Source organism: Canis lupus, chromosome 21 (assembly GCF_011100685.1).
Source record: "Canis lupus familiaris isolate Mischka breed German Shepherd chromosome 21, alternate assembly UU_Cfam_GSD_1.0, whole genome shotgun sequence".
Classification (NCBI taxonomy): Eukaryota; Metazoa; Chordata; class Mammalia; order Carnivora; family Canidae; genus Canis; species Canis lupus.
Genome location: NC_049242.1, coordinates 30416432 through 30438790, shown reverse-complemented (window position 1 = coordinate 30438790; position 22359 = coordinate 30416432). Strand labels below are relative to the sequence as shown.

The following is a 22359-nucleotide window of genomic DNA, read 5'->3' as shown; positions in this document are numbered from 1 at the left end:
GCCCCGAAGGATCACCCTATGCTCACCTATAGCTTCTGCTGAATGCATATTTCTCTCCATTCCCTTCTCATCGCAGGGACCTTGTTCACAACAGTGGGAACAGTGGCCTTGGGCCATGAGGGGCCAGGAGTGGTGGACGTAGTACTGGAAGCACGAGATCATGGGATGCCAGGCCGGGCAGCACGAGCCACAGTGCATGTGCAGCTGCAGGACCAGAATGACCACACCCCTAGCTTCACATTGCCACACTACCGTGTGGCTGTAACTGAAGATCTGCCCCCTGGTTCCACCCTGCTCACCTTGGAGGCCACAGATGCCGATGGAAGCCGCACTCATGCCACCGTGGACTATAGCATTGTCAGTGGTAACCGGGGCCGAGTCTTCCAGCTGGAACCCCGGCTGGCTGAGACTGGGGAAGGTGGTGGACTAGGCCCCCGGGCACTGGGCTGCCTGGTGCTACTTGAGTCTCTAGACTTTGAAAGCCTAACCCAGTATAATTTAACTGTGGCTGCAGCTGACCGGGGGCAGCCACCTCGCAGTTCAGCTGTGCCTGTCACCGTCACTGTGCTGGATGTCAATGACAACCCACCTGTCTTCACTCGAGCGTCATACCGCATGGCAGTTCCCGAGGACACACCTGTTGGAGCTGAGCTGCTGCATGTGGAGGCCTCTGATGCTGACCCGGGTCCTCATGGCCTTGTGCGTTTCACCCTTAGCTCAGGCGATCCTTCTGGGCTCTTTGAACTGGATGAGAACTCAGGTGCCTTGCGACTCGCCCGCCCCCTGGACTGTGAGACCCAGGCTCGACATCAGCTTGTAGTGCAGGCTGCTGACCCTGCTGGGGCACACTTTGCTCTGGCACCAGTGACCATCGAGGTCCAGGATGTGAATGACCATGGCCCAGTCTTCCCGCTGAGCTTGCTCAGCACCAGCCTGGCAGAGAACCAGCCTCCAGGCACTCTTGTGACCACTCTGCATGCGATTGATGGGGATGCAGGAGCTTTCGGGAGGCTCCGCTATACCCTGTTGGAGGCTGGGCCAGGGCCTGAGGGCCGAGAGGCATTTGCACTGAACAGCTCAACAGGGGAGTTGCGGGCACGAGTGGCTTTTGACTATGAGCACACAGGAAGCTTCCAGCTGCTGGTGGGTGCTGCTGATGCTGGGAATCTCTCAGCCTCAGTCACTGTGTCAGTGCTGGTGACAGGGGAGGATGAGTATGACCCAGTGTTCCTGGCTCCAGCTTTCCACTTCCAAGTGCCAGAAGGTGCCCGGCGTGGCTACAGCCTGGGTCATGTGCAGGCCACAGATGAGGATGGAGGTGCCGATGGCCTGGTGCTCTATTCCCTTGCCACCTCTTCCCCCTATTTTGGTATCAACCAAACTACAGGTGCCCTGTACCTTCGAGTGGACAGCCGGGCACCAGGCAGCGGAACAGGCACTTCTGGGAGTGGAGGCCGGACACGGCGTGAGGCACCACGGGAGCTGAGGCTGGAGGTGGTGGCACGGGGGCCTCTGCCTGGATCCCGGAGTGCCACAGTGCCTGTGACCGTGGATATCACCCACACTGCACTGGGCCTGGCACCTGACCTCAACCTGCTATTGGTGGGGGCTGTGGCAGCCTCCCTGGGAGTTGTGGTTGTGCTTGCACTAGCAGCCCTGGTCCTAGGCCTGGTACGGGCCCGTAGCCGCAAGGCTGAGGCAGCACCTGGTCCAATGTCACAGGCAGCACCCCTGTCCAGTGGCTCTCTGCAGAAGCTAGGCCGAGAGCCACCCAGCCCACCACCCTCAGAACACCTCTATCACCAGACTCTCCCTAGCTATGGTGGGCCAGGAGCTGGAGGACCCTACCCCCGTGGTGGCTCTTTGGACCCTTCACACTCAAGTGGCCGAGGCTCAGCAGAGGCTGCGGAGGATGACGAGATCCGCATGATCAACGAATTCCCAAGAGTGGCCAGTGTGGCTTCTTCCTTGGCTGCCCGTGGCCCCGACTCAGGCATCCAACAGGATGCAGATGGACTGAGTGACACATCCTGCGAGCCACCTGCCCCTGACACCTGGTATAAGGGCCGCAAGGCAGGGCTGCTGCTGCCAGGTGCAGGAGCCACTCTGTACCGAGAAGAGGGCCCACCAGCCACTGCCACAGCCTTCCTAGGGGGCTGTGGCCTGAGCCCTGCACCCACCGGGGACTATGGCTTCCCAGCAGATGGCAAGCCATGTGTGGCAGGTGCACTGACAGCCATCGTGGCTGGTGAGGAAGAGCTCCGTGGCAGCTATAACTGGGACTACCTTCTGAGCTGGTGCCCTCAGTTCCAGCCACTGGCCAGTGTCTTCACAGAGATTGCCCGGCTCAAGGATGAAGCTCGGCCATGTCCCCCAGCTCCCCGTATTGATCCACCACCCCTCATCACTGCTGTGGCCCACCCAGGAGCCAAGTCTGTGCCCCCTAAGCCAGCCAGCACAGCAGCAACCCGGGCCATCTTCCCACCAGCCTCTCACCGCTCCCCCATCAGCCACGAAGGCTCCCTATCCTCAGCTGCCATGTCCCCCAGCTTCTCCCCTTCACTGTCTCCTCTGGCTGCTCGCTCACCCGTTGTCTCACCATTTGGGGTGGCCCAGGGCCCCTCAGCCTCCGCACTCAGCGCAGAGTCCGGCCTGGAGCCACCTGATGACACGGAGCTGCACATCTAGCTGTGGCCCAGGCTGGGCCCCGACCTGGGATGCGCACAGTGTCCCCAATGCAGGCCCCATCTGAGCCTGCCCTGGGCAGCCTCGGACCATGATTGACCACAGGGGAGGCCAGCTCCCCATCCTAAACTCCAGTGGGGGCAGGTCCCACATCTCACCCTGGTCCTGTCAGAGCACCAGTCAAATAGAGGTCCTATTGGCCACGGACCTGGGGCCAGGTCCAATGTGGGGAGAAATATGAAGGAGGCAGCAGCTCTGGGTTCTCCTCAGTGAGGGCTTCCTGCCTCGTGCCAGCACCCTGAGGTGGAGCTGAGACTTTATTTATTGGGGGGTAGGGGGAATGGGGGAGGCCCCTCCAACCTGTTTGGGCCCAGCTCCTTTGGGTTCCACTAACACCCCTGCCCCTGCACAGAACCAAGTGCCAATTCTCACTCTGGAGCCTTAATAAACTGCAGTTTGTATCTAGTGTCCGGCTGTATTCTGTGGGGGCCATTGGGATGGGGGACGATTGCAAGGCACCTGATGTATTGTGGACACCCTAGAGAGGCACAGAGGGGTGGTGGGCATGGGGCCTCTAGGGTGGGGATGGCCCTGGGAGCCTAGCCTGAGGCTGACCTCACATCTCTGCAGCGGGCCTTTCCCTCTCACAAGGTCCAGGAGGCAGACAGGGCTTCCTTGTGGCTGGGATCTAGAGAGGGATTGGCTGGGTGGGGAAAGATGACCAGCTTTAGGCCTGAGGGTCTATGTGTAGTAAGAGCTCACGGAAGGCCGCACGGGGCTCCCTTCTGAGCATTGTGCCTGCTTTATTTCTGTCCGTGTTCACCGCAACCCCAGGAGGCAGAGCACTTTAAATACAACAGCTTCCGCGTTCTGAAGGAAGCCTAGGCTCTGAGAGGTTGGGTGGCTCTCCTGATACCTACAGCGAACCATGAATCCCGTCCGTGGGTCTGTGTGCCTGGGAGCCTGTCCTCAAGCACTGCCCTTTACCCCGCGGTGAGAGCTGGCTGGACTCCGGCAGCAGGGGGGAGCCCTGGACTAATCCAGAGCTCACCGCCAGAGGAAGGATCTGGGTGGCAGCACTTAGGACCACCCACTTGAAGGAGGAGCCAGCATGGGCAGTAGTTTCCAGGCGGCGCGTGGTGTGGCGGTGGAACATAGGGTTCATGTGATCTGTCACATGACAGTGGATCTCCAGAAAGGCAAAATGAGACTCCGAACCTGGTGAGAAATGAGGGGGCTCCGGGAGGAGGGGATTATGTTTGTTGGAGGGTGGGGATACACTGGCAGTCCGGCTCCCGCTGAAACCCGCCTGCTGCCTCTGCAGCCTCCTAGGGCTCCTTGCTCTCTGTGTCGCCAGCAAATGCAGTTACAGCCCGGAGCCAGACCAGCAGCGGACGTGAGTTGACTCAGCACAGACTGCCCCCTCCCCTGTGCCCTGTCCTGTGCCCACTGCCTTGGCTCCAGCCTCCTTCACCCCATTACCAGCTCCTGGTACCCCCTCCGTAGTCTTATTCCCAGGTTCCCAGGCTCAGTCTCCAAGCATTCACCTCCTGTGAGTCATATCTGCCTCTGGGATCCTACCCCAGATCTCAGCCCCTGATCCTGAACCTTCCATGACTGATACTTCCCATCCCCCCCACTAACAAAGGCCATGTTCCTGACCTCTGACCCTGCAGGCTGCCCCCAGGCTGGGTGTCCCTGGGCCGTGTAGATTCTGAGGAAGAGCTGAGTCTCACCTTTGCCCTGAGACAGCAGAACGTGGAAAGATTGTCCAAGCTGGTACAGGCTGTGTCGGATCCTGGCTCTCCTCATTATGGTGCCTATCGGGAGAGGGACTGGGGCTGGGATGTGGGATGCAGTGGAGGGACTCAGGGCTGGGCTGAGTGTGGGATGGTGCACATAATGTCAGGGTCATGCTCTTCGTGCCTGGGGAGGCGGTGATATAGGGAAGTTGAATAGCAGTGGTTAGTGGCTCTCGTTGAAGTTTCTGAATTTAAAAAAAAGTGAACTAGAAATAAACTGTCCAAAATTCACTCAAATTCTTTTCCCAAAAACTTTTCACCTGTGTTTATCAGGCTAGTAACCTGAAAGTTAGGAGCCCAGGCTGTGTGATCAAATCTGAATTCAAATTCTGACTCTACTCCTTATCAGCTACCAGACAGATGGAGAAGTGGTAGTGTCGAGTACAGACAGGTGCTCATCAGCTCAATTCCTTCGCCACCCTCAGTCCAACCCACGCCCATGTCCTCCTCCAGTCAGACTCTAGGGCTGTCATTTCCAGTTCTGAAGCTCTGAAAGAGCCTTTGGAGTCATCCACTCTTTACCATTGCTTGTTACCGCCAACTCATTTGTTTATTCTTGCATCCAGACTGCTGCCCAGGCCCCTCAGGGGTCCGTAGTCTCATCTGCTCCACCTCACTCCCCACCCTGCTCCCTACTCTACTCCAAAACAGTGTTCTGCTCCAGTGGTCATGCTGGATAGTGTCCCTCCCTGGCACGAAGCCCTTCATGGTTGGGGGGGGGGGGGGGGTCTCAGATTCACCCCGGAGCTGTGTGCATGGCACTGTGCAGGAAAGTAGTGACTCACTGTCATGTTTAGCTTAAAATCAACAAGTATGAAAACTGGAACTGAATTAGATGTCATCTTATAATTGGTTCTGAAAGTTTTGAAAACTTTTACTGGAAATAAACTTAATATGGAAAATTTTAATTTCTTAACTTCATGTGTTGTTTATGATCATGAAAATACACGCTTTGATGCAGTATTTGCAATGTTCTGGCCTTTAAGGTAAATCGGTATTTCTGGCCATGGCATTCCAAGTCTCCTCAGCCTTTTCTTTCCCTGGCCCCCAAATGTAGCTTGCACCTGCATAGCCTGCCTTTTTGCTAGAAAGTTCCCACCTATCCCTTGAGACCCTGTTCCAGGTTCTCTGGGAAGTCCCAATGTCTCCTGGTTGAGGTCCAAAATGGGCAACCTGGAAAAGCAAGATCCTCTACTGAATCCCTGCAGGAAAATACCTGACCCTAGAGGATGTGGCTGAACTGGTCCGGCCATCACCACTGACCTTCCGCACAGTCCAAAAATGGCTCTCAGCAGCTGGAGCCCGGAACTGCCACTCGGTGACCACACAAGACTTTCTGACTTGCTGGCTGAGTGTCCGGTGAGAGGGAGTGATTGCCCCATGGAGGGTACCAATCATCCCATCAGGGAGACGAGTCACTCCAATGGGAGATGGCTGAGAGCTGGCGGGAGCTTGTGGGTGAGAGCTAACACACGGGGAGAGGAGGATGAGCAGTGATGCTCAGGTGGCCTCAGCTCTGGTCTGTACTGCTCTCTGACCTCTGTTCTCTGATCTCTGACCTCCAGACAGGCAGAACTGCTCCTCTCTGGGGCTGAGTTTCATCGCTATGTGGGGGGACCTACAGAGATCCATGTTATAAGGTCCCTACGTCCATACCAGCTCCCGAAGGCCTTGGCCCCTCATGTGGACTTTGGTAACAACCAATGGGGTTGGTGAGGGTTGAAGCAGACAGAGTCAGGGGCTGGAAAAATTTAGGTGCCGTGGGGGGCTTGGGGTGGGATCAATGGTAAAGTGGGAATTGGAGTCTAAAAGATCTCCTCCTCAAGCCTGACCTCTCCCCACAGTGGGCGGGCTGCACCGCTTCCCCCCCACATCATCCCTGAGGCAACGCCCTGAGCCACAAGTGTCAGGGACTGTTGGCCTGCACCTGGGGGTGACCCCATCTGTGATCCGTCAGCGATACAACTTGACAGCACAAGATGTGGGCTCTGGCACAACCAACAACAGCCAAGCCTGTGCCCAGGTGAGCCAGGCAGAGAATTCCAGGGTCCTAACACCCTACATGTCTCCCCAGGTTGGGCTTGCTCTCTGACTCCTCCCCTGGGTTCTCACCCTCTAACTGGAACAACATCCCCTGCCCTGACTTTGGGGCTGCATCCTCTGACCCATGATATCTGCTCTGATTCCTTTTGTAGTTCCTGGAGCAGTATTTCCATGCGTCAGACCTGGCTGAATTCATGCGCCTCTTTGGTGGGAACTTTGCACACCAGGCATCGGTAGCCCGTGTAGTTGGACAGCAGGGCCGGGGCCGGGCTGGGATCGAGGCCAGTCTAGATGTGGAGTACCTGATGAGTGCCGGTGCCAACATCTCCACCTGGGTCTACAGTAGCCCTGGTACTGCCAAGGGGGACTGGTGGGTGGGGAAAGGGGTGGTGGTGAGTGGTGATTACTGCTCCCGCAAGGGAATCCCATGAGCTAGACAGAGATCCTGACAACGTCCTTGTGTTCCTTCCCTTCCCCTAAATCCAGGCCGGCATGAGTCACAGGAGCCCTTCCTGCAGTGGCTCCTGCTGCTCAGTAATGAGTCAGCCCTGCCACATGTGCACACTGTGAGCTATGGAGATGACGAGGACTCCCTCAGCAGCGCCTACATCCAGCGGGTCAACACTGAGTTCATGAAGGCAGCCGCTCGGGGTCTGACCCTGCTCTTTGCCTCAGGTGACCTCCCACTCTAAACTTAGCCCTTCTGGAATCCAGGCATTTTGACCCCACAGAGACCCTTGTGATCTCTGACTTATAATCTGAACTCACCAGGGACCCGGATCTGACCTCTAAACTCTGAGCTCTTGCAGCAATGACTGTTTAATTTCTTCTCTGACATCCGAACCCACATATCAAGCTCTGACCCATTGATCTGAATGCTAAACTTGCTCTTTCTCTCAGGTGACAGTGGGGCTGGGTGTTGGTCTGTCTCTAGAAGACACCAGTTCCGTCCCAGCTTCCCTGCCTCCAGGTAAGCACTCCAGCCCACCTCTTACCTGTGACCGCCAATCTTTCATCTATGACCTCATGATCTGGAACCTTTGCCTTGACCCCACCAGGTGCTCCTGTAGCTTAAGACCTCAGTTTAACTGGCTCTGGTTGCTGCATTCCCCTCTTCTTCCTATAGATCTAGGTCCCATGGCCTCTAAGTAGAACAAAGTTCCCAGTATTCCTCTTCCTTAGTTCCCAGGCATCAGAGTAGAAGATTTGGTGAATGTTCTATAGAGAAAAGTATGCACTGTCACCTCAGGCCCACGCCTTGAGGGCTTCGTCTTCCCCATGTACCTGCTTCCCCACAGAATCCAGCCCCTCTAGCAAGACCTAGCCCATACTCCCCCATCTCCACATATTTTGGAGGTCCCCTTGAGACCACCACAATCTGAATGCTGTTTTCTGCTCTCAGCCCCTATGTCACCACGGTGGGAGGCACATCCTTCCAGAATCCATTTCGAGTCACAACTGAGATTGTTGACTATATCAGTGGTGGCGGCTTCAGCAATGTGTTCCCACAGCCTTCATACCAGGTATGTATGTGTATTTATGGGGATAGATGGTAGGAGGGATCCTCAGTTAAGCAGACCATACTCACTCAACAACACCTTTCAGGAGGAAGCTGTGGCCCAGTTCCTGAGCTCCAGTCCCCACCTACCACCATCTAGTTATTTCAATGCCAGTGGCCGTGCCTATCCAGACGTGGCTGCACTCTCCGATGGCTACTGGGTGGTCAGTAACAGCGTGCCCATTCCATGGGTGTCTGGCACCTCGGTAAGAATCAGCCTGGCTCCAAACCCCCTCTCAGGAACTATCCTCATCCTCTACTAAGACCTTGCACCCAGAACCCCTGCCTCCTCTAAGACCTCTGATCCTTTTAAACATCCGTCCCTGTCCCTGAGGGGCAGCCCGAGTGGCTCAGCGGTTTAGCGCCACCTTCGGCCCAGGTTGTGATCCTAGAGGCCTGGGATCCCACGTCGGGCTCCCTGCATGAAGCCTGCTTCTCCCTCTGCCTGTGTCTCTGCCTCTCTCTCTCTCTCACTCTGCGTCTCTCATGAATAAATAAAATCTTAAAAAAAAATCCATCCCCCAAATCCAATCACTTTGAACCCCTAACCTCTACTTATACTCTTACTCTTGCAGGCTTCTACTCCAGTGTTTGGTGGGATCCTATCCCTGATAAATGAACATAGACTCCTCAGTGGCCTCCCTCCTCTTGGCTTTCTCAACCCAAGGCTCTACCAGCAGCGTGGGGCAGGACTCTTTGATGTGAGTATGGAAGGGAAAGGAAGGTGTGGACATTTTCATGAATATGGGGAGTGCAAACATGAACTTGAGGGGAGTTCTGATGGGGTCCTGAAATATGAATACAGGGGGCTTAGTCTGTAAGTACTGGTACAGACAGGCAGCCCCAGATCTGATGCCCACCTTCTCCCTAGGTAACCCGTGGCTGCCATGAATCCTGTCTGAATGAAGAGGTGCAGGGTCAGGGGTTCTGCTCTGGCCCTGGCTGGGATCCTGTGACAGGCTGGGGAACACCCAACTTCCCAGCTCTGCTGAAGGCACTAATCAAACCTTGACCCTTTCCTGCCTGGAGAGTGAACTGGTCCCCTGCCCCATAGCTGGTGGCTTGGTCTCTAATTCTGCACTGTCGGAAGGCCTGTTGAACCCTCAACCATAGACTGCAACAGACAGCTTATTTCCCTAACCCTGAAATGCTGTGAGCTTGACTTGACTCCTAACCCTACCCTGCTCCATCATGCTCAGGTCTTCCTACTCCGGCCTCATGTTCCTCTACAGATGCTATAACCAGTACTGATTGGGAGCCTCCCCTCCCCTAACTCCCCTCCCCCATTTCTCCTTTCTCTCTTCAACCATGCTTTTTCAAATAGCTGTCTACGCTGTCTGTGTACACTATTTCACTTGACGTTCTCTTCTCAGTTTATTGCAGTGAGACCTCTGCTCTCACATTTTCACTCTTTCCTCCCCTGACAATGACAAACATTGGCCGTCCTGCTGCATCATCCAGTGCACACTTGCTAATCTTTGCTTTATGGTCTCTCTGTCCCAGCTATCCATTTCCTCTCCTTCTTTAGCCTTCAGGGCTTAACCTCTTTTCTGGCCATTCCCACTTCCTCCTTCATTCCCCCTTCCTCTTTTCTTCCTCATTGAATGTTTGTACCATTACTTCATCTTTAGTCTTTTGCTCTTCTCAGTCTACCCAATATTCCCTGGAACAAATCAGTCACCCGTATCTACAGCCATCACCGTCTCACTAAATCAGACTTTCTATCTGACAATGATTGATACCTCAAGTGCAAGATGTGTGATACTCAATACTTCATCTCCCTCCTTCCCAATTCCAGATCATTTTCTTGTGTTCCGTCTTGGTAAATGATACTGTGCTTTTTCCGAACAAGCCAGAAGCCTAAGTGTTAGCCTAGACTCACTTTCCTTCACCTCCCCCTCCCCCTTACCACTGTCAATTAATAAGTCCTACCGACTTCCCCTTTTAAATACATCTTTATCAATCCATAAGTCCTGCCAATTGTATTTCCTAAATGTATCTAGCCCTCATTTACTTCTTTCCATCTCTACTGCTACTACATTAGCTTAGGACTGTATCTTCTCTCCTCTGAATTGTAGGAGGCCCTTGCCAAAGGTGTCCTTACTTCCTGCCCATCCGCAAAATCGTTTTTTCAGAGTAAAATGCAAATCCCATCAGGTCATTTACTTAAGACCCTTCAAAGGTTACTGATGCAATTCTGGCTTTTTGCTATGACTCACAAACCTGATTCTTCCCTTGCCATTTGTTCCTGAGTACCAAATTGTTTATCTTCTCTTGTTCCCCCTCCCGGCTCTGCACACACTTTCACTTTTCCTCAAGGTAGTCTATGCCCTTAACATGTCCCTCGACTCCCTTTACCTGGTTCATTTCCAGTTCTCTTTAAAAACTCAGAAGTCATATCCTCCTGTGAACCTTTTGACTCCCTGAAGGTAGCTCATTTTTGTGTAGCAGAAAAATTCTGGGTTTTTAAAAACAGACCTATTTGATACTTGGTTCTGACGTAGACTAGGACAGAGCCTTGGACAGGTACATCTCCCCGAGTCTTTTCCCTCCTCTGTTAAGGGGGCATATCAATACCTGCGTCGCACAGTAATCAGGGAATAATTAAGTGGAATAAAGTTGATGAGTGCCTGACACAAAGAAGTAGGCGGCAGATGTTAGTCCCCTTCCTCCTTTGCACTGCATACTGTGTCTACCTCTAGTATTGTAACTCCAATGTAGGACTGAAAATGCCAGCTAACCTGTTTGCCTCCCCGACTGTCAGCGCCGAGAGGACGAGAGTCTCGTCCTGCTTAACTTTGTACTCCCAGGCCCTCGCTCAGGATGGGCAAATAGGAATTAAATAAATGTGTGTTGCGTTGAACACCCCCCCCCCACACACTCGCTGTGATGCTGCGTATGTTGTTTATTCAGGCTGAAATACCTCCTTCCCCAACTATGGCAACACTGCACATTCCTACTGTCCTCCATTCCCAGGGCAGTCGCGGGGGGCGGGGGGGGGGGGAGACTTACAACCCTTAAAAGGCTGAGTAAGGGAACTGGAAAGGATACAGACTGGCAGGCAACCCGTGGCCGAGGGGGGGGGGTCCCTAAGCAAGGTCTTTAAGTGCCAGGTTGCAGGAGGGGCAGGAGGGGCCCCGGACCCGCAGAAGAGCGTCCTAGACGTCGACGGTTCCCAGCCCCGCGGCAGGGCCTAGGACTTCGCCCGGGGGGTGGGGGGGGTGGGGGGGGGTGGGGGCGGGGGGAGGGCGGGGGGCGTGGGGGGAGGGCGGGGGGAGGCAGCCCGGCGGCGGCGGCGGCATCTCACTGGCTAGCCGACATCCAGGAGGCGGGAGACCCGACACAGACGACAAACATGGCGTGGGCGGGGCGAAGCGCGGGGCGTGTGACGTCACCCGGCGTGTGCGTAACGTGAGCGGAAGCGGAAGCGGCTCTGTTCGCCGCCTCTCCCACCGGCCCGATGAGCTGCAGCGGCTCCGGCGCGGACCCCGAGGCGGCGCCGGGTTCCGCCGCCTCGGCCCCGGGCCCGGCGCCCACGGTCTCGGCCCCCGCAGCGCTGCCCGCCGGCACCGCTGCGGAGAACAAGGCCAGCCCCGCGGGGACAGCGGGGGGACCCGGGGCTGGAGCTGCGGCAGGGGGCACGGGACCCGTGGCGGCGCGGGCCGGGGAGCCGGCCGAGCGGCGCGGGGCGGGTGAGGGCCGGGCCGGGTGAGGGCGAGGGCAGCGCCGGGGGCTGGGCCCGGCGGCGGGTGAGGGCGGGGGGTTTGAGGCCGACCTAAGCGGGGCTGCGCATCTTCCACCTCCATGTCTATTTGCTGCTTCTCCTCCAGCTCCCGTGTCGGCGGGCGGCGCGGCGCCCCCGGAGGGGGCCATGTCTAACGGGGTTTACGTGCTGCCGAGCGCCGCCAACGGAGACGTGAAGCCGGTGGTGTCCAGCACGCCTCTGGTGGACTTCCTGATGCAGCTGGAGGACTATACGCCTACGGTGGGCTTCCTGCCTGAACAGGCTATTGGGGCGCTGTCAGGCCAAGCTTCCGCTACACCACCTGGATTTCCAGCTTTCTTTCGTACTTGCTCCCCTACTAGCTCTTTGATTTATCCCCTCTGCCCACCCAAACCGTGGGCTTCCTGAAAGCCGGGCCTGTCCTCCATTTCCCTCATCCTCTCAGCCCAGCAGTGCACAGGGCACACACTGACAGTCCTCTCGTTGATCTCTCAGATCCCAGATGCAGTGACTGGTTACTACCTGAACCGTGCTGGCTTTGAGGCCTCGGACCCACGCATGTGAGTACAGCTTGGGTAGGTTACAGCCTTGGGTGCTTGTGTGGAGTTTCTGGTCTCCTCTCCTTCTCACCCCAGTTTTTTCTCTCTAGAATTCGGCTCATCTCCCTAGCTGCCCAGAAATTCATCTCAGATATTGCCAACGATGCCCTACAGCACTGCAAAATGAAGGGCACAGCTTCTGGCAGCTCCCGAAGCAAGAGCAAGGTGTGAGGGGAGGCTCATTGAATCAGTAATTATCTCCCACAGCATCGGAGGCTTAATTTGTCCTGAAACCCCTTTGGGGAAACTAAGCCCTAGGGGAGGTGAAAGACCTACTCAGGGTCACCCACCTGGGATTGAAATCCGGAATTCCCCTGCTCAGCTGGTGCTCTTCCCTCTTCCCTCAGGACCGCAAGTACACTCTAACCATGGAGGACTTGACCCCTGCCCTCAGCGAATATGGCATCAATGTGAAGAAGCCGCACTACTTCACCTGAGCCACCCAACCTAAATGTACTTGTCTGTCCCCCTGTCCCCACACCAGCCTGTTTTCATAATAAACTTTATTGTGACAGGCAGGGCTGGTCCCTCCCATGCTGGGAGATACCGTGTGGCAAGTGACAAAGCTCTGAGCCTAGCCCCTTTGGGGGCTGCAGTGGTAGGGATGGGGGCAGGGGATGGGCCCCATGGCTGGGGTAGTACCATGACTGGAGGCAGGGGAGGCAACCAGAGGCCTGCTGCTTTGGGGAGACACACTCCCCTAACCGTGTCCTGACACCTCTGGAGTTTAGGCAAGGGCTTTCCAGCTCTACTTGTCCTGCATCTTCTCCAGGATAGGCACAATCATGTCAAACTTGGGCCGCTTAGCAGGGTCTTCATTCATGCAGATCTTCATGAGCTTACACACATGGGGGGAAATGCCTGGTGGGATAGTAGGCCGAAGGCCTTCCAGTGCCACCTGCAGATACAGGAAAAAAACAAAATGGGTCTCAGAACTTCTAATATCCTGTGAGGAGAGGCCTCTAGTCCTCAGGAAAGGATTACTGTATATTTGAACAAATATGGGAAGAGCCCAGCCCTGCTATAGTTGTTGTCACCACCACTACCATTCCTTCAACATAAGTGCATACAGTTGTTCTCTCACCTTCATTCCAATCTCCATGTTGGAGAGGTCAGCAAAGGGTACCTCCCTCGTCACCAGTTCCCACAGAAGCACTGCAAAACTCCACATATCTGCTGAGCGTCTGTTTGTATCTTCAGGCTTCTTCTGCAGGGCTGGAGGAACAGAACTTAACTGTTCCAGCTGCCTGTCCTGTCTCTGCCCCCTTCCATTGCTACTGAGCTGGCCCTTCTCTACCTCCCAACATGAGGCCCTCACTCACCTTCAGGGGCCACCCAGGCAGGTGCATACATGCGCCCAGGGCATTGGAAGGAGAACTTGACGTCGGCCATGCTGATTCGGGCAGTCATGTCCTCATCAATCTGAGGAAGAGAAGATAGATATGTGCAAGGAGGTAAGTCCTATTCTAGACGGAAAGGGCTCTGGGGGCCTGGGCCAGGAGTGAAGTGTGACCTCACCATTACACTACGGCTATTGAGTGCATGTCGTGGGATGAGGGGCTCTAATGTGTGCAGGAAGGCCATGCCCCTTGCCATGTCCAGTGCAAACTTCACAGCTTGGCTCTGGTCCACAACAAAATCTAAGGAGGCAAGAGTTAAATAGTTTGGAGAGGCTCACACACCCTGCCCCATCCCATGAGATTTGGTATCCTCTACTCACTGGTGCCTTCATGTAATACGTTGTACAGGGATCCATATGGCATCCAGTGTGTGATGAGGGTGGGGTGAGGAGCAGGTGGAGACTGACAGGCACCTAGCACTGGGAGCACATTCGGATGCGAGAAAATTCTGGAAGAGGGAGAGTATCCCTAGCTGAGATCAGCATAAAAGATCTCCCTCTGGGAGCTAGTCAGGGTTCCTTGGAACTAGCACCTTCCCATTTAGGCCCTTTCCCCACCTGAGACGGGGACACTCCTCATTGAAGTCCCTGCTTTTCCTTGTACTCCAGTCTCGAACCTTTAGCACCTTCACGACGATGTCATTGCCCTGCCAACGGCCCTTCCATAGCTGAGAGACAGGTAAGGGTTAGGAAGCTTTAATTAAAGCCACTGCTTTCGTGTCCAATAACTGGAGGAGAAACTTAAAACAGGTGCAAGAGCCAGTAATTTGTAGGGGACTGGGGAGGGAGGGGCAAGAAAGGCAGGGTCACCTCTCCAGAGTGATTCTCATTGAGCTTCGCCAGAAAGTTGAGCTGTTTGAAGTCAATGCCGGAGTGTTTGTTCAGAGTCCCATTTCCTGAGAGTGTGGGCAGGTCAGGTACCCAAGCTTCACCCTACCTAACCCAGCCCCAGCAGCCCAGGGTTATTCCCTTGACCCTCCCCCTTACAGCTGACTCACGGGGCCGAGTACGGGTGGTTCCCTTCCAGAATGTGTCCTTGTATGGAATACGGTTCAGGTTCTGGCCCATCTTCTCTGCCCGCTCTGGGGAAGAAAAACAGCTTTGGACCTAGCTGTAGTATGGAGTGAGAAGATAGGCAGGGACGAGAGAATACAAACAGGTTGGGGGACAGACCTCGGAGGAGCTCTCTCAGGGGAGCCTTGGCTTTGTCCACAGGCATCTCTCCATACTTGTTACAAATGCTGACAAGGGCCCCATTAGCCACCAGGTCCTGGAATGAAACAGTGGCTGTGTTGAAGGGCTTTGCTGCCTCCCTGACCATCCCAACCAACCGTGAATACAGATGCAGCACCAGCTTGAGGGTCATCCATTCGGCAGCACTTCCAGGATAGGTTAACGGTTCTAGAATCTCCCCTTCAGGCTCAGACTTGGCTCTCCATCCATCCCAGGGCTCAGGGCCTGAGCACTCACCTCTGCAACCTGATCTTGGCCCCAAAAACACGCATAGTGCAGGGGCACATTTCCATGCTCGTTCACTGCGTTGATATCAGCTTTATACTGCAGCAGCTGGTCCCCATGGCCAAGTAGAAGAGGCAGAAGACAGTCAAATGAGAGACGGGAATTGAGGCATGCGAGGAGGGAGAAGAGTAAACGTGTTACAGTGCTTATGACTGACTTCCAGATGCGTGTAACGTAGGTGAGAGGGAGCATTCATGCATACCTTCTGCACAATATCACGGTGTCCGTGACTGGCTGCCAGGTGCAGGGGGGTGTCATCCCCACGGTTCATCACATTGATTCGTGCCCCCCGCATTATCAGCATCTCAACCACAGCAGAACGGCCCTCCCGGCAGGCCCAGTGCAAGGGGGAGAAGCCATGATCATCCCTTAGGAAGGAACAATGATCATTGATTGGGAGGGGGAATGGGGGCGAAGGCTTTGCTATGGAAAAAAACTGATAGTCATTCTGAACAAGCTCCCAGGGAACCTTTACCTCTTCAGGATTCTGATTTCTCATTCATGCCAGCAACTCCCAAAGCCATCCAATTAAGATTTTCCCCTGAGCCTCAAACCTAACCAACCACCACCTGCAATCTCAACAAATCCATATGATTGACTGTCTTCATCACCATCTCCCACCAGCCTTTCTTTCCTAGCATGCCCTATCTCATTAAATGGTAACATTTTTCATCTGGTTTCCTCTGCATTCCTTTGCAACATCTGCTGGTCCTTTCTGTATTCACTGCATTTCACAGCCTCCTAGTATGCTAACTTGTGGCACTAGATTGTAAAAATCTTAAAGGGCTGTCGTGTCTGCTAGACTGTGAGCTTTTTGAGAGAATGGATTGACAGCAGGTGTTTAGTGCACGTTGATACAAGGGTGGAGTGTCTTGGAGAAGGTAGGTCACAACTCACGGGAGAGGGAGCAAGCTTACTGATCGGATCTGGTACCGAAACATAAGATCTAAAAATGCACTGGAATTAAAATAACATTTTGGAAGGGTTTATAATGAAAAAAAAAACAAATGCTTTTAATAAGTCATTAGTAATGAGGCAGATACAAACCAGGATTTGTTTTGGTAAAACAGGATTCCTCTACTCAAGTAATCCTGGTTCCAGAAAATAGAGGAAAATGAGAATGGCTTCTTTGGAAAGAAAAGTATCTGACTTTTCCCCCCCCCCAAGGACATGTATTTTTTAAAGTAAAAGAACTGTACAAAAAAAAGAAAAAAGAGAAAAACACTTGGTGGGATCAGGGCCTGACAGCCTGGGGCCATAAAAGGAAATTCCCTCTGGCCTGGTGTGTGTGAAGATGTAAGGGGCGGGGCAGGGGGTGGTCCGTGGTCTGAGATGGCTGCCTCCGGATGCCTTAGTGCTGCGGTCACTTCCCTTGTGGGGGCTCAAGGCATGGCCTAAAGCAGATTAGGGGTCTGGCCACTTGCAGGCCACCCAGATGTCCCCCTCTCCCGGGGGATGAGAGTGGGGGGCGTGGCCTTTAATGACTTTCCTCCACAGCTGCCCTCATCTGTTCACTTTAGAGATAGTCAAAAGCTTTCCCAGAGGTGGATTATCCCCACCTCCCCCTCTCTGAAGCAACTATCCTCCCCTACTTAATCAGTGAGTTTTGCCTCCCAGCTCTAATTTGTGCCCTGGTTTATCAGCCTGAAGTTTGTGTGGCAGGACTGGCCAGAGCCTGAGGGCAAAAGTATGAGCACAAGGTTTCTGCTGTTCGGCTGCCTGTCACCTCAGGACCACAGACTATAATCCTGAAAGCCCTGCAGGGAGTTCACCACACTTAATATCCTGCAATATAGGGTGCTTGGGCCCCCAAAGCCTATCCCCGCAAACCAGCACCAAAGCCTTCCAGTTTCAGTGATGCCACCCATTCACCCTTTGGCACCAGGGTTTTATACAATGCATCAAGTGCCCCTGGGCAACTTCACATAAACCTTTATGACCCTACCAACAAAATAGTAAGAGTGCTCAGTCTTCATCTAAGCACCCTTTGAAGAATTATGAAAGAATTATGGAAATTATGTAAAAATATGAAAAATGGAAAAGTGACCAAGAATTATGAGGAATAGCATAGAGCCTACTGAGAACCTGGGAAAGCTGGATGAAGATGACAGGTGATCCTTACTCCTCAAACCTAAAAACTGAATAAAATTTTAAAATAAAAAACCCTGAAAACCCACCATCCTGAATCATCAACATCACTACTGCTTTTCCAAAAGCCTCCTTGTCTCAGCCAACCTTGAAGAACTTGTCTACGTTCACTCTCTATTTCCTCACCTCCCATTCAACTTGCCACCAGGCTGCTTGCTGCCTTGAGGGCTGGCAGTATGTCTGGGCCTCTAGCATGGGAGGTGTTTAACCAGCACTTTAAAGAAGGAACCCAGTGTTGTTTGATTTCTTCATCCATTTTCCTCTAAGGCAGCCTTCGCAAAGATCATCAAATACTCATTATTGTAAATTCAACAGTTACTTTAAAGTGCTCAAGTTTTTTGACTTCTCAACAGCCTAAACTACTGTTGACCACTCCCCCTTCATTGAAACACTCACTTCTCTGAGCTTTACTAACATTTTCCTGTTTCTTCTGCAACCTCCAATGGCACCTTTTTAGTTAGCCTTGCAGAGTTCTCATTCCCTCTCCTTCACACCCATGTCTTCAGGTATCATCTATATGCTAACATCTCCCAAATCTGTGTCTCCAAGTCAGATTTCTCCTGAACTGCAAATCTGCATAACCAACAACCTACTCAACATTTCCACTCTGCTGTACAGTTACTTTACCATGTCACAGCAGCACTCATCATCCTTCAGCCTTGTCCAACTCAGTAAAAGCAACTATCTACCCAAGTGTCTGAGCCAGAACCCTGGTCATCATCTTTGACCTTCCTCACTCCCCACACCAAGTCTTATCAATTATTTACACTAAAGATTTCAGGAATCCAAGCACTTGTTTTTCATCTGCCCCCATTCTAGTCTAAGGCATCACCGCTCCTGGGACAGACTTAGCAATTGCCTCTCCACATGGCCACCTGCTCTTTAAAAGGTATCCAAGAGGACACTTAAGTGGACAATCTCATCATATCACAGAGGGGCTTTAAACCCTTGCTCTTAACGTTAATGACCTTATCATAGTGTAAATATCCTTGCATGATCTGGCTGACCCTTGCAGCCGACCCCTCCAGTCTTATCTTCGGTGGTTTACCACTTGTACCCAAAGCTTCAATCCATAGAAGCTCACAGAAGTCTTCTATCCTCCGGGCATATGGACCGGTGGACAATTTCCAGATTCTCTGCTCACTGTCTTGCCTCCTATATTTTGCCGATGCAGTTCACTGAGGTTGGAAAGCTCTCTGCACCCTGCGCCTGAAAAACTCTTGTTGAGCGGTCAAAATTCAGCAGAAACACAGCTTCCTCTGTGGAAACCCTCTGCCCCCCACAGGCTGTGCTTTGCACTGGTCGCACAGGGTAGGAAAGCCAGCCGCCCCCAGCCGACGTGAGCACCCCACACTGCGGAGAGGAGCTTGTCTCTGCCCTTCTCACCCACCAGCCACGTCAGCTCACCCCTGGTTGAGGTCGTTCTCCGTGTTGTCCAGCCACAGGCGAACGGCCACCGCGTTGCCCTCCCGGCACTGGGTGAAAATGTCGTCCATAGCAGCGTCCCGGCGCTGAGCGCCCTAGACTGGGGAAGCCTGGGGACTGTGGAGAGTCAGGCAGGGGGGTGAACCCCGAGCTCTGTCCCCTACCGGAGAGAAGTGTTCGTGTAGGGGGTGGGGGTCTCCCGCTCCTCCCCGGCTCCTGGAGATCTGGGAAGCAGTTCAGGGAGGCGGGATGGTCCCTGGCTGTGTCCCTGGGCGCCAGAGGAAGGCGGGTCCGCGCGAGGTAGGGGGTGGTTCGGAGGTAGAGTCCCCGACGGAGGGGTGTCGGCGAACGCGCTCTGGGACCCGCCCGCGAACTGAGCTGGGGGGAGGGGAGTCGGGCGCCCGGTACCCTGCGAGAGGCGACGGGGGTCCTTCCCGGGGGGCCCTCGTTCCCTGCTCGGTATTCGGGCCGCGCGGAGGCCGGCGAGCCGGCCGGGGTCGGGCCTCGGGGAGGGGAACGGGTGCTCCCGCACTCACCGGGACTCGGGCTGGAGGAGCCTTCTTCGGGGAACTCCCGTCTGGCCGCGCCCGCCGCGCAGCCCCGCCCCTGGCCCTCTGCGGCCAGCGCGGGCCCATTCCTCCCCCCCTCCCTCCCTCCCTCCCCCCGTCCCTCCCTCCCGCCTCCCGCCTCCCGCCTCCCTTGCCCTTCTAGCCAGCAGCGCTAAACTCGATGGTTTCCGGCGCCGCTCCGGCCGCTCTAGCCCCGCAGACTCTCACTCCTTGGTCTCCGGCGCGGTTCCGGCGGTTCGCGCGCTCCGAGGGCTGGAGACGCGTCCTGCACGTGCAGAGGCGTGTGGACCCCGCGGCCTCCCCCACCCCACCCGCATGTTTGAGGAGCCAGAGTGGGCCGACGAGGCCCCAGCAGGGACGGGCTTCCGGCCTGTAGCTCCACGGCCTCCGCCCGCCGCAGCCTCGCAGATCAAGGTGAGCGGCCGAGAAGCCCACGCAGGTGGATCCGAGCTTTGGGTCACGCCGCGTGTGGGTGAGTGTGTCGGGGCGGCGGGGCGCCTGCGGCCGGCGCGAGATCCCACTCAGTGAGAGCTGTTGAGCCGAAGTTAGTGAACACGGTTGTCTGGACGGGGAAAGCACGTGCAAAGGCTCTGGGGCAGGGAAGCGTGTCCGGGTTGTTCGGGACACACGCACACTAGTCCGCGCGGTTGGAGCACAGAGAGCTGAGAGGGTATGCCCTTGAAGTTGGAGAGGCAGAGTAGAAGTTTTGCAGATTTTAACGGTAAAGGCCAATGAAATGGTTTTAGCAGGGAGTGATTTCTTAAGATTTGCATTTTGGAAAAGCCATTGGTTGCGGTGTGGAGACTGGATTGGAGAGAGCAAGAGTGAATGACCATGAAGGATTACCAGCACTACCGTTCTCAAGGAGTGGTGCGGCGTGGGGACTGAAAACCTCCAGGTTAAATGCCTGCGCTGGGGCCACCCCGCAGGACTTCAATCCAGAAGGCCTCCTGGACAGGAGACCTTCTCCTATAAGCCTTTGCATATGTGAAAGCTGCTGTACTTCCGCAGGCTTTTCCTACCTTTCAGTCGGCGTCCAGCGTGGAATCAGCCTGCTTTATTCCTTTTCATCATCCCCTCAACCCATTGCTGTAATCAACACCCCTGGTCTCTCGGTCCACAGCCTGTCCCTTTCAGTTTATTCTCTACACTACAGCTAGACTCACGTGAAATACACACCTGTGATTGTGTCACTCTTGTTTTCAGAAACCTCCCTACCTTTTATAGAAGGATACCACCTAGAGGCAAAAGCCTGAGATGGAGGGTTGGAACTTCTGTTCTCTGGCCTTGGTCCTGTTACTTGTGGCCTTACCACATTCCTCTGGGGAACTTCCATGTTCTCATTTGCAAATTGAAGAAGTGAGGTGGGTGGTTTCTCTTCTTTCCAGCCTCCCAAAGGCTGAGATGGTGACTTAAAGGTTGGTCAGGGGCTGGCCGACATTATGAAAAGTAGTGGAGTTAACAAGGAATAATCCAGATGCTTCTGCCAGCATCTGAAAGGTTTCCACCTTTGCTTTCTTATTCTGCAGGCCCCGTCTATTCACCTCACCCCTCCTCTCTTTCCTTGTTTTCCCCAGGGCTCCAAGCACCGGCAGCTCTTGGCCACATTACGGGCCCTGGAAGCAGCATCTCTTCCCCAGCAACCCCCTAGCCTGCCCAGCAGTGACTCTGAGGAGGATGTGGTGGAAAGGAAGAAGAAACGCCCCAAAAAGGCATCATCTGCCAGCACTTCTATTGAAGTAAAGAAGAGGAAGAGATGTCAAAAACAGGGCCCGCCTGGCAGTGAGTATGAAGAAAAGGAAGTAGAAAGGAAGAAAAAGTGCCTCAAAGGGGTTTTCAATGCCAATGACTCTGCCAAAGAACAGAAAAGAAAGAAGAAATGCCAGAAGCAGGTCCCCTCAAGCCCTACCCAGCACCTGGATGATGATAACCAAACAGGTACTAATGGATGTGTATGTGTGTGGGACAGGAAGGGGAGGTCAGCTGGTCCTGTATATGACAGAGGTTACCTGCCACCACTAGGCTTGGGGTTCAGCAGTAAGAAGTATTTTCATCCGGGCACAGTCTCTTTCCTAAGGACGGGGAAACGGCCAGGATGATCACCAATCCTCTGAATTCAGGGGATCTTGCCCCAAATATGCTTTCTTATCTCCCTCTTTGCAGGTCCCAAAGCTTGGAAGAGTAGCACTACAAGTGACCTATCCAAGCCAAGTCCTGGAACCACTTCTAACCCTCCCCAGACCTTGAGCCGTAAGCAGTGGCGGAACCGGCAAAAGAACAAACGGAGACATAAGAACAAGTTTCGGCCACCTCAGCCATTGGACCAGGCTCCAGCCACAGCCCCAACAGAGGAGGCAGAGATGCCTCCTGCCCCCAGTCCAGATAACCATGAGGATCGGGCCGGGGCTCTGCGAGCCCGCATGGCCCAGAGGCTGGATGGTGCCCGATTTCGCTACCTCAATGAACAGCTATACTCAAAGCCTAGCAGTGCCGCACAGCGCCTCTTTCAGGAAGACCCTGAGGCTTTTCTCCTGTACCACCGTGGCTTCCAGAGCCAAGTCAAGAAGTGGCCACTGCAGCCAGTGGACCACATCGCCAGGGATCTTCGCCAGCGGTGAATGGGGGTTGGGCACTGCGAGAAGCGATGTGGGTCAGTCATGGCTCAGACTAGACCAGTGAATGATCCCTCCCCTCCACTCCCAGGCCTGCGTCCCTGGTGGTAGCTGACTTCGGCTGCGGGGACTGCCGCCTGGCTTCAAGTATCCGGAACACTGTGCACTGCTTTGACTTGGCGTCTCTGGACCCCAGGGTCACTGTGTGTGACATGGCTCAGGTAAGCCCTCCCATCTCTCTGTGGATCTGGCCTGTGCTCTAGACCCAGCCTCCACG

General features: G+C 54.5%; 5 protein-coding genes across 10 annotated transcripts in view; 4 read left to right on the top strand and 1 right to left on the bottom strand.

The window, feature by feature from the left end:
- Nucleotides 1-3151, top strand: part of DCHS1 (dachsous cadherin-related 1) — a 34909-nt gene extending 31758 nt beyond the window's left edge. For both annotated transcript variants that reach the window (XM_038568905.1, XM_038568906.1), the window contains exon 21: nucleotides 77-3151. In XM_038568905.1, coding sequence (XP_038424833.1) covers nucleotides 77-2688 — 2612 coding nt within the window. In that variant the 3' untranslated portion in view covers nucleotides 2689-3151. The remainder of the gene's footprint in view (nucleotides 1-76) is intronic.
- Nucleotides 3152-3889: 738 nt separating this feature from the next.
- TPP1 (tripeptidyl peptidase 1) lies at nucleotides 3890-9100 on the top strand. The gene is given in 13 exon segments (NM_001013847.1): nucleotides 3890-3906; nucleotides 4010-4081; nucleotides 4362-4501; nucleotides 5696-5846; nucleotides 6053-6180; nucleotides 6332-6510; nucleotides 6683-6881; nucleotides 7017-7205; nucleotides 7431-7500; nucleotides 7933-8053; nucleotides 8136-8294; nucleotides 8664-8789; nucleotides 8960-9100. Coding segments are annotated over 13 exon segments (1692 nt in total).
- Nucleotides 9101-11525: 2425 nt separating this feature from the next.
- On the top strand, nucleotides 11526-12953 carry TAF10 (TATA-box binding protein associated factor 10). The gene is made up of 5 exons (XM_038568913.1): nucleotides 11526-11780; nucleotides 11919-12073; nucleotides 12308-12372; nucleotides 12462-12576; nucleotides 12759-12953. The coding sequence occupies exons 1-5, from the start codon at nucleotides 11549-11551 to the stop codon at nucleotides 12846-12848; spliced, it is 657 nt and encodes a 218-aa protein (XP_038424841.1). The 5' UTR covers nucleotides 11526-11548; the 3' UTR covers nucleotides 12849-12953.
- Nucleotides 12898-19565, bottom strand: ILK (integrin linked kinase). 4 transcript variants are annotated; one of them, XM_038568909.1, is made up of 13 exons: nucleotides 19438-19565; nucleotides 18884-19018; nucleotides 15531-15696; nucleotides 15281-15376; nucleotides 14984-15080; nucleotides 14809-14892; nucleotides 14621-14706; nucleotides 14369-14478; nucleotides 14132-14259; nucleotides 13930-14051; nucleotides 13734-13833; nucleotides 13496-13626; nucleotides 12898-13309 (listed from the first exon to the last, which is right to left on the bottom strand). In XM_038568909.1, the coding sequence occupies exons 2-13, from the start codon at nucleotides 18970-18972 to the stop codon at nucleotides 13160-13162; spliced, it is 1359 nt and encodes a 452-aa protein (XP_038424837.1). In that variant the 5' UTR covers nucleotides 18973-19018; nucleotides 19438-19565; the 3' UTR covers nucleotides 12898-13159. The 4 variants fall into 4 exon arrangements, with proteins under 4 accessions (XP_038424837.1, XP_038424839.1, XP_038424838.1 ...); XM_038568911.1 differs by having other exon boundaries at nucleotides 18884-19011; nucleotides 19438-19551; XM_038568910.1 differs by having other exon boundaries at nucleotides 19310-19447.
- Nucleotides 13098-22359, top strand: part of RRP8 (ribosomal RNA processing 8) — a 10467-nt gene continuing 1205 nt past the window's right edge. The window contains exons 1-4 of one of the 2 annotated variants that reach the window (XM_038568908.1): nucleotides 13098-13865; nucleotides 21048-21408; nucleotides 21634-22084; nucleotides 22174-22303. In XM_038568908.1, coding sequence (XP_038424836.1) covers nucleotides 13854-13865; nucleotides 21048-21408; nucleotides 21634-22084; nucleotides 22174-22303 — 954 coding nt within the window. In that variant the 5' untranslated portion in view covers nucleotides 13098-13853. Of the gene's footprint in view, nucleotides 13866-19631; nucleotides 19885-21047; nucleotides 21409-21633; nucleotides 22085-22173; nucleotides 22304-22359 lie in introns of those variants that run through there. The other variant, XM_038568907.1, reaches the window with a different exon arrangement.